At 41.1% G+C, this 15800-nt stretch overlaps 1 protein-coding gene across 1 annotated transcript in view; it reads right to left on the bottom strand.

The window, feature by feature from the left end:
* The window catches only part of tacr1a (tachykinin receptor 1a), a 37858-nt gene that overhangs the window by 20979 nt on the left and 1079 nt on the right, over positions 1–15800 (bottom strand). The window contains exon 2 of the mRNA XM_058069883.1: positions 4585–4779. Coding sequence (XP_057925866.1) covers positions 4585–4779 — 195 coding nt within the window. The remainder of the gene's footprint in view (positions 1–4584; positions 4780–15800) is intronic.

The following is a 15800-nucleotide window of genomic DNA, read 5'->3' as shown; positions in this document are numbered from 1 at the left end:
ACTTCCATCCCAACGTTTAAAGCAAGCTTTCATATTTGGTAAAGAAACGAAGCAGCGGCCCGACTGTGTATAATTTGTCTGTGATGTTATGTGCTGACCAAGGTTTTATTGATTCAGCTTGAGTGACTGGGAGTGCAGACTCTTTTTTTAAATTTTTTTTTATAAAACCTCAACCTTCAGTCAAAGCGGGGGTGTTCTCTCAGGAGATGGCTCTGTCAGCTGCTTACAAGGTCCTACTTGAACCATTGCCTCGGAATAGATGACAGTGGTGACTTTTATAGACATGTTACTTTCCTCTGCTTCAGTGCCACCAGGACTCCGGCGAGAAAACCGCAATTCTTTGCTTTTGTTTCGGTCCTATTTTACAGAAGCTAACGTCAAAGATCTAAAAAGTATTCTACAAAAGGCAAATATTGTTCATAAATCTGTGTTAGTGAGCGTTAGCTCTCTAGTTTGCGAGTTAGCATGTGTCTCAAGACCCTGCGGTTGCGCAATATGTTGTAAATAACAAGGACACTAGTTTGAGGCCCCCGCCTTGATATGAAAGTTTAATGTTAGTGCGGCCCGCGCAAGTTTGATATGGATGCTGTATGGTATCATGTAACCAGAAAAAATTATTACGTTTGATTAATGTTCATGTTAAAGGTTAAATAACTGTTAATAGTTATCCTCCCTATGCGTGTGGAAGTGGTAAGTTTTTGGTTGTTTCAGTTTAAAGGAAATAACCTGAAGGCTACCGTTTAGGTCGCTAGCTCTCTAGTTTGCGAGTTAGCATGTGTCTCAAGACCCTGTGGTTGCGCAATATGTTGGAAATAACACGGACAATAGTTTGAGGCCCCCGCCTTGATATGAAAATTAATAATAAATAGTTATCCTCCCTATCCGTGTGGAAGTGGTAAGTTTTTGGCTATTTAAGTTGAAAGGAAATAACTTGAAGGCTACCGTTTAGGTCGCTAGCTCTCTAGTTTGCGAGTTAGCATGTGTCTCAAGACCCTGCAGTTGCGCAATATGTTGTAAATAAAAAAAAGTATAAATGTGACTATAGTCGTGTTTTGTCATGTCTACAGGGACAAATGAACAAATAAATGTAAATTATTACCCACTTAGGGTGTTTTTCTGTGTGTATTTGCTGTATAGTTCTACCTTTCTTCAACATGATACAAATGCATTCTCTGTTCTTGCATTTGGTTTGCCGCGTTAGAGGTTGAAAAGAAAGAGCGTGTCCATTAGAAGGTGTTGAGAGGATGGGCTAGGTCAATGTCACCCTTCGGAGCAGCTCTCACAAGTCAACCACGAGGGAGCGTTTGATGTATTTGCTAAAGTGCACAAGCATGCTTTGTATCTTTTTTTATGTACCCGTTCATGTTCACGTTCATACCCGTTCTTGAAGCTTGCGCTAAAAATAGCACACATACTGCGATTCAGTTCACTTCTGTAAGCTGTTTCCATTGTCTAAATTCGTGAAGCATACAAATCTTACGGTAATCCTTCGCCACTTTGCACTTTGAATTTCACAAAAATATATTAATTAATGTACTATGTAGTTTTGTGGTTGTATACAGCCTATTAGTTACAAAAAAATGCATATTTAAAGTACTCATGATACAACATTTTTGTTATACAGTAAACCTCGGATATATCGGATTCAATTGTTCCCACTGGTTTTGTCCGATATAAGCGAAATCCGTTATATGCGTATACCGGAAAATGTCCGTTTTACGCATATATCGGATTTATATCCGGTATATGCGTAAATGGGATTTTATCCGTTATAAAAAGGCACTTCCTTGACTATGTTTCCAATGTACCTGGACGCGCAGGCAACGCTGCAAACGCTGCAAATGACGTCGTATAGCGGCCTGTCACGATTCGGCGAATCGGAGCGCCACGATGCGGCCATCCGATATATGCGAGGGAAATTTCATGGAAATGCATTGGAACGGGACTGGAGATTTTGTCCGAAATAGGCAAAATCCGTTATAAAAAAAAATCCGATATATGCAATGAATTTTTATTGGAAATGCATTACAGAAAAATCGGTTCTTTTTTATCTGTCCGTTGTGAGCGAATTTCCGATATATCCGAGTCCGATATAGGCATCCCAGCTGTCTTTGAGCGAGAGGACTGGTTGACAAACAACCATTCACACTCATTCACATTCATACCTATGGACAATTTGGAGTCGCTAATTAACCTAGCATGTTTTTGGAATGTGGGAGGAAACCGGAGTACCCGGAGAAAACCCACGCATGCACGGGGGAGAACACGCAAACTCCACACAGAGATAACCGAGGGTGGAATTGAACCCTGGTCTCCTAGCTCGCTAACCACTCGACCGCCGTACAGCCTCAAACAAAAAGTTATGTAACAAAAAAAAAAAAAAAAGCAACAGAAGAAATTGTGCATCGTGGAACCTCGGTTAGTGTACGACCTTGGTGAGTATGTTTGGCCTTGGTTTGCATACATTTTCCTGGATAGAGTACAATACAGTATGGCGTGTTCTTACCCTGGTTAGCAACTTACTAATTCACAGGAAACAGGAACCAGAAGTTAACTCCTCGCCACGTTTATGTCATCAGCGGTTGACTTTTTAGTTCTTTGCTAACCAAAACCTCCATTTTGGGTCATTATGAGATTAGCTGGGCGGCACGGCGGTCATGTGGTTAGCGCGCAGACCTCACAGCTAGGAGGACCAGGGTTCGATTCCACCCTCGGTCATCTCTGTGTGGAGTTTGCATGTTCTCCCCGTGCATGCGTGGGTTTTCTCCGGGTACTCCGGTTTCCTCCCACATTCCAAAAACATGCTAGGTTAATTAGCGACTCCAAATTGTCCATAGGTATGAATGTGAGTGTGAATGGTTGTTTGTCTATATGTGCACTGTGATTGGCTGGCGACCAGTCCAGGGTGTACCTCGCCTCTCGCCCGAAGACAGCTGGGATAGGCTCCAGCACCCCCCGCGACCCTCGTGAGGAAAAGCGGTAGAAAATGAATGAATGAATGAATGAGATTAGCTTTTCATGTTTTTTTTTTACTTATTTCTCTCCCATAATGTTATTTCTCTCTCCTACTGCGTCCGTCTCAATTACACGGCCAATCATGCAAATCTGACGACCTCCAACATGAAGCTCCATGATGAGGTGAAATTATTAGCCGCCGAGCTCTGTAGAACGGTTCTACATCCCAGCAGGCAACAAGCAACAATACCTGTAGTGGGGCAACGTGGAAACATGTGAGAGCTCACCCTGAGTCGGTCCTAATCAGCGACTCGGCTTCCCTTGGATGATTTTAGCAGATGTTGCACATTCACTTATCTCCTATGTTCTACTGAGGCTTTTTCATTAAAAAAAAAAAAAGTAATACGAGCGAATGAGGAATCCCATCATGAAGAAATTAAACTGCTGCTGCACAATTCATCATAAAGTATAAAGTATATTTCCATGGAGAAATATACAAAAGAAGCCGTAAAACTGCTTTTAAATGGCTGCTCGGCTCCTGAGTGGGATAAACACGACGGTTGTCATCAGCCTTGTGCGTCATTGCTTGTGTCTGTTTCTCCGATGCGATTAATCTGGTATATGTCATATACAGTACATACCTGTACCGTATTGTATGTATTGGCTGTTTGTTGGGGGGGAGGGGGGGAATAAATCACTTCCAAGCATGCCACGTTTATATCTGGTTATATCTGGTAAAAAATTATTTATTAAAAAATGTAAATATTTTTCTTCAGAATACTTGCATTTTTCTCAATAGTTCGCAGAATTAATCACAGTTGTTATTATTCATATATTATTCCCCCACCAAACTTTATTTTTGTTTTATTTTTTATATTTGTTTTTCATATAAAATGTAATTTTAAAAATTACTTATTAAAAAATTTAAATATTTTTTTCATAATACTTGTATTTTTCTCAATAGTTAACTCAGAATTAATCACAGTTCAACTCTTTGTAAATTTTTTCCTTGTAATATTTTGACTTTATTCATATATTATTCCCCAACCGAACTTTATTTTTATTTTATTTTTTATATCTGTTTTTCATATTAAATTTAATTTTAAAAAATATTTATTAAAAAATAAAAATATATTTCTTCATAATACATTTTTCTCAATAGTTAACTCAGAATTAATAACAGTTCAACTCTTTGTACATTTTTTCCTTGTAATATTTTGACTTTATTCATATATTATTCCCCCACCGAACTTTATTTTTATTTTATTTTTTATATCTGTTTTTCATATAAAATGTAATTTTAAAAATTACTTATTAAAAAATTTTAATATTTTTTTTCATAATACTTGTATTTTTCTCAATAGTTAACTCAGAATTAATCACAGTTCAAGTCTTCTTTCTTGAACTCTTTTTGGGCTTGTCATGAGATAGTTGAATACAAATGTAAATAATGGAAAGTTATATTTTGATTGGTGTGGTATTTATTTGCCCAAATAAATATAATTAAAAAAAAATTTAAAAATCCGGAAAAACCTAAGTAGTTCTCTCAATCTGTGTTACTGCATGACTTTTAATAAAAATAAACAAAGCGTAGTTCCGACACTGGACCCAAAAACGATATACACTCACATCTTTTTGAAGTCGCATATCGTGTATTCCGGCCAGTCGATGTAGCACACCACACGGCCGGGGAGCTGATCCGTGTTGGAATAGTAGTACTGGGGAAAAGCCAGGAGCAGAGCCAGGACCCAGATGACTCCGACGACCACCTTGGTCTCTGTAGACGACATGCGTTGCTGAAGTGGGTGGATGATGGCCATGTATCTGCAACGGGAACGTACAACAACCTAGCTTAGAAGGCAGTAGTCTTTGTCACTGCTTTTGCAGTATTAGTTTACTACATTTTGTGTGTATTTCAAAGGTTTTGGTATGAGCCAGTAGATCCTTCTGATTTTCCCCAAGCAATCAACGTGGAAAAGTCAAGTGCAAACCTCATTACTGAAAATGGTTGATTTAGGCAACATTTATTAATTCATTCATTTTCTACTGCTTTTTCCTTACAAGGGTCATGAGCTCATCAAAATCTTTGATGCACTTTTGATACTCTTATTCATCTCTCAAGCAAACCCGGCCATCATCATCATCATTTACAGCAGGATCTTGAACATCACTGCTGCCTGCACTAAACAATGGCAGTGTTAACCATTCAGTCATTCATTTTCTACCGCTTATGCTCACAAGGGTCGCGGGGGTGCTGGAGCCTATCCCAGCTGTCTTCGGGCGAGAGGCGATGGACAATTTGGAGTCGAAAATTAACCTAGCATGTTTTTGAAATTTGGGAAACCTCACGCATGCACGGGGAGAACATGCAAACTCCACACAGAGATGGCCGTGGGTGGAATTGAACCCCGGTCTCCTAGCTGTGAGGTCGCCGTGCAGCTAGGATTAAACAATGCCAGTTTTAATCAGTGACTATCTAATTTGCATATTAGGCTCCCAATGTGTTATATCCTTGTTTTCCACGATACCAACTCATCAAAATCTTTGATGCACTTTTGATACTCTTATTCATCTCTCAAGCAAACCCGGCCATCATCATCATTTACAGCAGGATCTTGAACATCACTGCTGCCTGCACTAAACAATGGCAGTGTTGATAATTCATTCATTCATTCATTTTCTACCGCTTATGCTCACGAGGGTCACGGGGGTGCTGGAGCCTATCCCAGCTGTCTTCGGGCGAGAGGCGATGGACAATTTGGAGTCGAAAATTAACCTAGCATGTTTTTGAAATTTGGGAAACCTCACGCATGCACGGGGAGAACATGCAAACTCCACACAGAGATGGCCGTGGGTGGAATTGAACCCCGGTCTCCTAGCTGTGAGGTCGCTGTGCAGCTAGGATTAAACAATGGCAGTTTTAATCAGTGACTATCTAATTTGCATATTAGGCTCCCAATGTGTTATATCATTGTTTTCCACCATACCAGCTCATCAAAATCTTTGATGCACTTTTGATACTCTTATTCATCTCTCAAGCAAACCCGGCCATCATCATCATCATCATTTACAGCAGGATCTTGAACATCACTGCTGCCTGCACTAAACAATGGCAGTGTTAATCATTCATTCATTCATTCATGTTCTACCGCTTATGCTAACGAGGGTCGCGGGAGTGCTGGAGCCTATCCCAGCTGTCTACACCCTGGACTGGTGGCCAGCCAATCACAGGGCACATGTAGTCAAACAACCATTCACACTCACATTCATACCTATGGACAACTTGGAGTCGCTAATTAACCTAGCATGTTTTTGGAATGTGGGAGGAAACCGGAGTACCCGAAGAAAACCCACGCATAAATAAATATAACAATAATAATAAAACGGCAAATAATAAAAACTTAAGAAACCACATATAGTTGGTGGGTAGACAATTTTTTTTTTTCAGATTAAAATGAACAAAGCATTATTAGAGCCCTGTAGACATGACAAAACACGACGATAGTCACATTTATACTCTTTTTATTTACAACATATTGCGCAACTGCAGGGTCTTGAGACACATGCTAACTCGCAAACTAGAGAGCTAGCGACCTAAACGGTAGCCTTCAAGTTATTTCCTTTCAACTTAAATAGCCAAAAACTTACCACTTCCACACGGATAGGGAGGATAACTATTAAGAGTTATTTAACCTTTAACATGAACATTAATCAAACGTAATAATTTTTTTCCGGGTACACATTAAACTTTTATATCAAGGCGGGGGCCTCAAACTAGTATCCTGCGGGCCACATTTGGCCCGCGGGCCGCGTGTTTGAGACCCCTGCTCTAAATCAAATACCTTCACATCAGGTCCCAGCAGCGTGTCCAGCCACTGCTAGAAGGCGAAAGTATACATTCATTCATTCAATTATCCACGCGTAGCACCTAACCTGCACTGGCAACGCAGTGGTTCAATATAAACACCATGAGGTTCCTTTTCCTGAAAAGAAGTAAGCCACTAAAGAAGCAACCTTCATGCCTGGCATTTGAAACTAAGTCGGAGTAATTGGATCACACATTTTTTTTTTCCCACTGGTTTATTGGCCTTTCAGGCAATTCTTGTTTTGCAGAATACGTAAAACTCCAAGAGGGAAATAGCCTGGGGAGTTTCTATATGAGGGTGTAATGGTACGCATTGTTTTTTCATGATTGTGTATGCATATATTTGACTACTTCATGGACTCGTCAATATCAATCAGCCCCCTTTGCAAAATCAATTTCCATCTATATTCCAACACATCACCTTGTCTTGTTTTCTGCTCTCTCGCCACAGTAGAACACGTTTAAGTCGACGCTGTTTATGTCCACAACCCCTGTAGTTGACCAAGAGGCTTCTTCAGTTTTAATCAGTGTCTCCCAATTTGTTAGATCCCTGTTTTCCACGATACCAGCTCATCAAAATCTTTCATGCACTTTTGATACTCTTATTCATCTCTCAAGCAAACCCGGCCATCATCATCATCATTTACAGAAGGATCTTGAACATCACCGCCCTCATGGAAAATCATGACTAAACTACAAGGAGACAGGACACAGCCATGCCCGAAATAGCATCATAGATCATAAACCTAGCATACCATAGTTTCCTGGTGTATAATTACCAAGCTGTCACAACACTGCTACAGACACTGAACATGGAATTATGACAATTACTATTAATATATTAAACACACTTCATTATTAAAATATACTATATCCTAGATCAGGGGTGGGCAAACTTTTTGACTCGCGGGCCGCATTGATATAACAAAATTTCCGGGGGGGGCGGGGGGGCAGACTATATATTTTACACGTAACAGTCCACCTGGTATTATTGTATCTGTAAAATTGTCATGCAATCTGCTATTATTATTTATTATTTTATATTTATATTTAAATATTTAAAAAATAATAAAATATTATAATAATTAAAATAAAGTTAAAATAATAATTATTATATTATTATTATGAAAAATATGCAAATATAACAATATTATTATATATAATTCATATAATAATTAGCATTAATATGATAAATATAATTATCATAATAGTTATAATAATAATATAATAATTGTTATTTTAATTTTTATTATTATTATGCGACCAGTCCAGGGTGTACCCCGCCTCTCGCCCAAAGACAGCTGGGATAGGCTCCAGCACCCCCCGCGACCCTCGTGAGGAAAAAGCGGTAGAAAATGAATGAATGAATGAATTATTATTATGTGCTTGTGTCCCTTTTTTCAGGAGCACTTTGTAAACAACAGACCATGTCAAACAACGAAATTGATACAACCATCAAAAGGTTGGCTCAGGCCATGATGCCAGGTTGTATGTTGAGTTTAAATGAAATACTTTGGAAAGATTGGGCGGGCCGTATTCAAACACTTGGCGGGCCGGATGTGGCCCCCGGGGCCGTAGTTTGCCCACCCCTGTCCTAGAGCCAGATTATAACAACCAACTTAATATTAATATTTGTTTTTAGTTGTTGTTAATAATTAGTTGTCTAATGGGTCACTTGCGATTAGACGGCTATTAAGGGGAGTGGAGGGGAACCAGGGTGGATCCTGCACAGCCACCCGAATGAGTTATGAGTGGAGCTGTCTTGTGCTTTTTTTTTTCCCCTGGAGGAGCTTTCACTTCTACAATGTTGATTTCCAGGGGACAAGCCATTTAATTAGGTGGTGGGGGGGCGTATATATAGAGTCAGCCCTGGTTGGCATCACACTTTCAGTTGCCGTCACTTTGAGTTTATGCGTGACGTCTCAGATGTGATGGGACAATTACGACAAATTACCACCACCGCGGGGGCTGATGTATGTATAATGTGTTATGTTAGTTAAAAGCAGATATATAAAGTTTTTTTTTTTAGAATCTCGTTCAAACAACATCATTGAATTATGTTGTGTGCATAAACACCTTAAATTAATTTACTTTTAATTTTTTGCTAATACGTGTAAATATGGATGACATCCATCTGTGATGTGCAAAAATGATCTGTCCGATATCAGGGAAATATGACATTCATTCATTCATTCATTTTCTCCCGTTTTTCCAGAATTAATCACAGTTAATCGCTGATAGAAATATGTTTTAAGAAATATTTTCTTTTTTCACTACTGAAAATATGGGCCATTATTTAAAACAATAAAAGTATACAGTCAGCAAGCATATTTTTGTATTACTATTTTTCTTTATTATTAGCATTTTAGCTCTTAAACGTGGCCAAAAAGGTTCATTTCATTCATTCATTCATTCATTTTCTACCGCTTATCCTCACAAGGGTCACGGGCTGGAGCCTATCCCAGCTGTCTTCATGCGAGAGGCAGGGTACACCCTGGACTGGTGGTCAGCCAATCACTGAGCACATATAGACAAACAACCATTCACACTCACATTCATACCTATGGACAATTTGGAGTCGCTAATTAACCTAGCATGTTTTTGGAATGTGGGAGGAAACCGGAGTACCCGGAGAAAACCCACGCATGCACGGGGAGAACATGCAAACTCCACACAGAGATGGCCGAGGGTGGAATTGAACCCTATTCTCCTAGCTGTGAGGTCTGCGCGCTAACCACTCGACCGCCGTGCAGCCTCAAACAAAAAGTGATGTAACAAAAAAAAGCAAGATATTGTGTATAGTGGAACCTCGGTTAGCGTACGCCCCTGGTGAGCATGTTTGACCTTGGTTTGCATACATTTTCCCGGATAGAGTACAATACAGTATGAATGGAATTGGAATTGGACTCGGGTCTCCTTGCTGAGAGGCCTGCGCGCTAACCACTCGACCGACGTGCAGCCTCAAACAAAAAGTTATGTAACAAAAAAAAGCAACAGAAGAAATTGTGTATTGAATTGTGGAACCTCGGTTAGCGTACGCCCCTGGTGAGTGTGTTTGGCCTTGGTTTGCATACATTTTCCCGGATAGAGTACAATACAGTATGAATGGAATTGGAATTGGACTCGGATCTCCTTGCTGAGAGGCCTGCGCGCTAACCACTCGACCGCCGTGCAGCCTCAAACAAAAAGTTATGTAACAAAAAAAAGCAACAGAAGAAATTGTGTATTGAATTGTGGAACCTCGGTTAGCGTACGCCCCTGGTGAGTGTGTTTGGCCTTGGTTTGCATACATTTTCCCGGATAGAGTACAATACAGTGTGAACGGAATTGGAATTGGACTCGGGTCTCCTTGCTGAGAGACCTGCGCGCTAACCACTCGACCGCCGTGCAGCCTCAAACAAAAAGTTATGTAACAAAAAAAAGCAAGATATTGTGTATAGTGGAACCTCGGTTAGCGTACGCCCGTGGTGAGTGTGTTTGACCTTGGTTTGCATACATTTTCCTGGATAGAGTACAATACAGTATGAATGGAATTGGAATTGGACTCGGGTCTCCTTGCTGAGAGACCTGCGCGCTAACCACTCGACCGCCGTGCAGCCTCAAACAAAAAGTTATGTAACAAAAAAAGCAAGATATTGTGTATAGTGGAACCTCGGTTAGCGTACGCCCCTGGTGAGTGTGTTTGACCTTGGTTTGCATACATTTTCCTAGAATACAATACAGTATGAATGGAATTGGAATTGGACTCGAGTCTCCTTGCTGAGAGGCCTGCGCGCTAACCACTCGACCGCCGTGCAGCCTCGAACAAAAAGTTATGTAACAAAAAAAAGCAAGATATTGTGTATAGTGGAACCTCGGTTAGCGTACGCCCCTGGTGAGTGTGTTTGACCTTGGTTTGCATACATTTCCCTGGATAGAGTACAATACAGTATGAATGGAATTGGAATTGGACTCGGGTCTCCTTGCTGAGAGGCCTGCGCGCTAACCACTCGACCGCCGTGCAGCCTCAAACAAAAAGTTATGTAACAAAAAAAAGCAACAGAAGAAATTGTGTATTGAATTGTGGAACCTCGGTTAGCGTACGCCCATGGTGAGTGTGTTTGACCTTGGTTTGCATACATTTTCCTGGATAGAGTACAATACAGTGTGAATGGAATTGGAATTGGACTCGGGTCTCCTTGCTGAGAGACCTGCGCGCTAACCACTCGACCGCCGTGCAGCCTCGAACAAAAAGTTATGTAACAAAAAGAAGCAACAGAAGAAATAGTGTATAGTGGAACCTCGGTTAGCGTACGCCCCTGGTGAGTGTGTTTGGCCTTGGTTTGCATACATTTTCCTGGATAGAGTACAATACAGTATGAATGGAATTGGAATTGGACTCGGGTCTCCTTGCTGAGAGGCCTGCGCGCTAACCACTCGTCCGCCGTGCAGCCTCAAACAAAAAGTTATGTAACAAAAAAAAAGCAACAGAAGAAATTGTGTATTGAATTGTGGAACCTCGGTTAGCGTACGCCCATGGTGAGTGTGTTTGACCTTGGTTTGCATACATTTTCCTGGATAGAGTACAATACAGTATGAATGGAATTGGAATTGGACTCGGGTCTCCTTGCTGAGAGACCTGCGCGCTAACCACTCGACCGCCGTGCAGCCTCAAACAAAAAGTTGCGTAACAAAAAAAAGCAAGATATTGTGTATAGTAGAACCTCGGTTAATGTACGCCCTTGGTGAGTGTGTTTGACCTTGGTTTGCATACATTTTCCTAGAATACAATACAGTATGAATGGAATTGGAATTGGACTCGGGTCTCCTTGCTGAGAGACCTGCGCGCTAACCACTCGACCGCCGTGCAGCCTCAAACAAAAAGTTATGTAACAAAAAAAAAGCAAGATATTGTGTATAGTGGAACCTCGGTTAATGTACGCCCCTGGTGAGTGTGTTTGACCTTGGTTTGCATACATTTTCCTGGATAGAGTACAATACAGTATGAACGGAATTGGAATTGGACTCGGGTCTCCTTGCTGACAGGCCTGCACGCTAACCACTCGACCGCCGTGCAGCCTCAAACAAAAAGTTATGTAACCAAAAAAAGCAACAGAAGAAATTGTGTATTGAATTGTGGAACCTCGGTTAGCGTACGCCCCTGGTGAGTGTGTTTGACCTTGGTTTGCATACATTTTCCCGGATAGAGTACAATACAGTATGAACGCAATTGGAATTGGACTCGGGTCTCCTTGCTGAGAGGCCTGCGTGCTAACCACTCGACCGCCGTGCAGCCTCGAACAAAAAGTTATGTAACAAAAAAAAGCAAGATATTGTGTATAGTGGAACCTCGGTTAATGTACGCCCCTGATGAGTGTGTTTGACCTTGGTTTGCATACATTTTCCTGGATAGAGTACAATACAGAATGAATTGAATTGGAATTGGACTCGGGTCTCCTTGCTGACAGGCCTGCGCGCTAACCACTCGACCGCCGTGCAGCCTCGAACAAAAAGTTATGTAACAAAAAAAAAGCAACAGAAGAAATTGTGTATTGAATTGTGGAACCTCGGTTAGCGTACGCCCCCTGGTGAGTGTGTTTGACCTTGGTTTGCATACATTTTCCCGGATAGAGTACAATACAGTATGAATGGAATTGGAATTGGACTCGGGTCTCCTTGCTGAGAGGCCTGCGCGCTAACCACTCGACCGCCGTGCAGCCTCAAACAAAAAGTTATGTAACAAAAAAAAGCAAGATATTGTGTATAGTGGAACCTCGGTTAATGTACGCCCCTGGTGAGTGTGTTTGACCTTGGTTTGCATACATTTTTCTGGATAGAGTACAATACAGTATGAACGGAATTGGAATTGGACTCGGGTCTCCTTGCTGAGAGGCCTGCGTGCTAACCACTCGGTCGCCATGCAGCCCAGAAGTATGACATCATACCGAAAATTCCAATCCAATGACGCTGTAGTTCTTTGCTAACTTACACAATTACACCACAGACCTCCGGTTCTCCTGACCTCCACAGCGGCTCAGAGAATGTGCCCAAATATAGTGCACTCTGCTGGGCCACAGCAGGTGGCTCCCTCTGCTCTGTACTGTGGTTCTCCTTATAGTAGTGATACGGTAGCAGTAATGTTATGATAAAAATCAATAGGTACAGTTGGTCAAATCCAAATTTGTTCGAGTCCTTCTTACCTCCAGGTGAGTATTTGAGTATTTGGTGGGAATACTAAAATAAGCACGTTTTTACCACTATACTATATACTATCTTATTGGAGATGAGCATACCCGGCTTTTGGGCTGCCATCCAGACAGAACTATGAATGGATCCATTCAAGTCATGCTGAAGACTGAAAATGAGGGAGTAATCATAAGTGAGTCACACGAAAGGCCAACACTGATATCAGCGACAGCCACAGAAGAGACCAGTTCTTAGCAGAATAAATTAGCCTCTCGAAATGAGATCAGGAATTTCAGTGTATTTTGTCGCTGTTATAAAATGTCAATCCATCTGTCCCACATACTTACTAATTCCTTTTCATGTGCCATGATCCGATCTGACTGAGATTACTGTGAATGATGCCGAAATGGACTATATAAAAGGATTATATTTTATAATCCAAATAGAAAAAAAGTAAAACATTTTTTAAAACAACAGCAAAAAAAAAATAGAGAAAACAACAGCAAAAAAAAAAAAATTGAAAATTTTAAATCTAACAAAAAAGTCACAGGAATTACAGGAATTGTACAGGAATGACATAAAATTATGAGGGAAAATAAATTGACAAATTAAAATTAATTTTTTGAACATTTAAAAACAGCAAAATGACCTGGTATTGTGGAAAACAGGGATCTAACAAATTCGGAGCCTATCAAATATGCAAATTAGATAGCCACTAATTAAAATTGTGCACGTTCTCCCCGTGCATGCGTGGGTTTTCTCCGGGTACTCCGGTTTCCTCCCACATTCCAAAAACATGCTAGGTTAATTAGCGACTCCAAATTGTCCATAGGTATAAATGTGAGTGTGAATGGTTGTTTGTCTATATGTGCCCTGTGATTGGCTGGCAACCAGTCCAGGGTGTACCCCGCCTCTTGCACGAAGACAGCTGGGATAGGCTCCAGCACCCCCCTTGCAACCCTGGTGAGGATAATCGGTATAGAAAATGAATGAATGAACATTCTCATATTTACCAAACTGCAAGCTTTCTATTTCTCACCGCAAATAGACGCAGGAAGCATGGTGAGGTAGGATGGGGGTGGGGGGCTCGAGAGGGGGGGGGGGGGGGGCACTATATTCTGTCGAGCAGATGAGAGTGCTGAGAGCACACTGGCATTACAGAGGAAGAGAATGACAGATAATGGTGGCTTCCTGTTGTTCAAAGGATTCTATATAGTTTACACACACACACACACACACACACACACACACAAGCCTATAGCTGCATTTATGCAACCAATTTTCATTCATCCTCATTGACGGAAGAACCGCCCATTGATGAATTGCCCTCCCACACACACACACACACACACACACACACCATAAAAGCAATTCACTGTAAATACATGTGGCAGGCTAGATAAAACAACATGGCTTCCATAATGAACACATGTTACATTTTAATTACCTTCATTTTATTATTATTATTATTTTTTATTACATTCACATTTATAAATCCCCACTTGCAGGTTATGAATGAGCCAAATAATAACATTAACATTAATCAATGTGAATGTGATTAATATTGATTTATTTTAATGACCTTCATTTTCTTATGACTGCAGCCACAATTAGCACACATTTACATAAATACCCACTCAAGTACACGAGTGGTACAATATAATAACATTAATATTGATTAATATGAACGGGATTGGCGGCACGGGGGTCTAGTGGTTAGCGCGTAGACGTCACAGCTAGGAGACCAGGGTTCAATTCCACCCTCGGCTATCTCTGTGTGGAGTTTGCATGTTCTCCCCGTGCATGCGTGGGTTTTCTCCGGGTACTCCGGTTTCCTCCCACCATTCCAAAAACATGCTAGGTTAATTAGCGACTTCAAATTGTCCATAGGTATGAATGTGAGTGTGAATGGTTGTTTGTCTATATGTGCCCTGTGATTGGCTGGTGACCAGTCCAGGGTGTACCCCGCCTCTCGCCTGAAGACAGCTGGGATAGGCTCCAGCACCCCCGCGACCCTCGTGAGGAAAAGCGGTAGAAAATGAATGAATGAATGAATGAATGAACGGGATTGGCGGCACGGGGGTCTAGTGGTTAGCGCGTAGACGTCACAGCTAGGAGACCAGGGTTCAATTCCACCCTCAGTCATCTCTGTGTGGAGTTTGCATGTTCTCCGGGTACTCCGGTTTCCTCCCACATTCCAAAAACATGCTAGGTTAATTAGCGACTCCAAATTGTCCATAGGTATGAATGTGAGTGTGAATGGTTGTTTGTCTATATGTGCCCTGTGATTGCCTGGCCACCAGTCCAGGGTGTACCATCTCGCCCAAAAACAGCTGGGATAGGCTCCAGCACCACACGCCACTATAGTGAGGATAAGTGGTAGAAAATGAATGAATGAATGAATGAATGAATGAATGACTTGACATCTCGGTTGCACGGTGATTGAGTGGTTAGCATGTAGGCCACACAGTCAGGAGATCGGGAAAACTTGAATTTTTGAATCTGCATGGAATTTTGAGTTTGCATGTTCTACCCGTGATGGATGGATGTTAGCCAGCCAATATATATTATAATAATATTAAATATTTTATTTTATTTTATTTTATTTTATTTTATTTTATTTTATTAGATAATAGGACATTTTTTCCACATTTAGGAGCTATTTAGTAGTGTGTTCCTAGCTTTCTAATATTCATTCATTCATTCATTTTCTACCGCTTTTTCCTCACAATGGTGGCGGGGATGCTGGAGCCTATCCCAGCTGTCTTCGGGCGAGAGGCGGTGTACACCCTGGACTGGTGGCCAGCCAATCAAT

The sequence above is a fragment of the Doryrhamphus excisus genome, chromosome 4 (genome assembly GCF_030265055.1).
Source record: "Doryrhamphus excisus isolate RoL2022-K1 chromosome 4, RoL_Dexc_1.0, whole genome shotgun sequence".
Classification (NCBI taxonomy): domain Eukaryota; kingdom Metazoa; phylum Chordata; class Actinopteri; order Syngnathiformes; family Syngnathidae; genus Doryrhamphus; species Doryrhamphus excisus.
The sequence above is the reverse complement of the archived record's forward strand: the minus strand, read 5'-3'. Positions and strand labels throughout refer to the sequence as shown.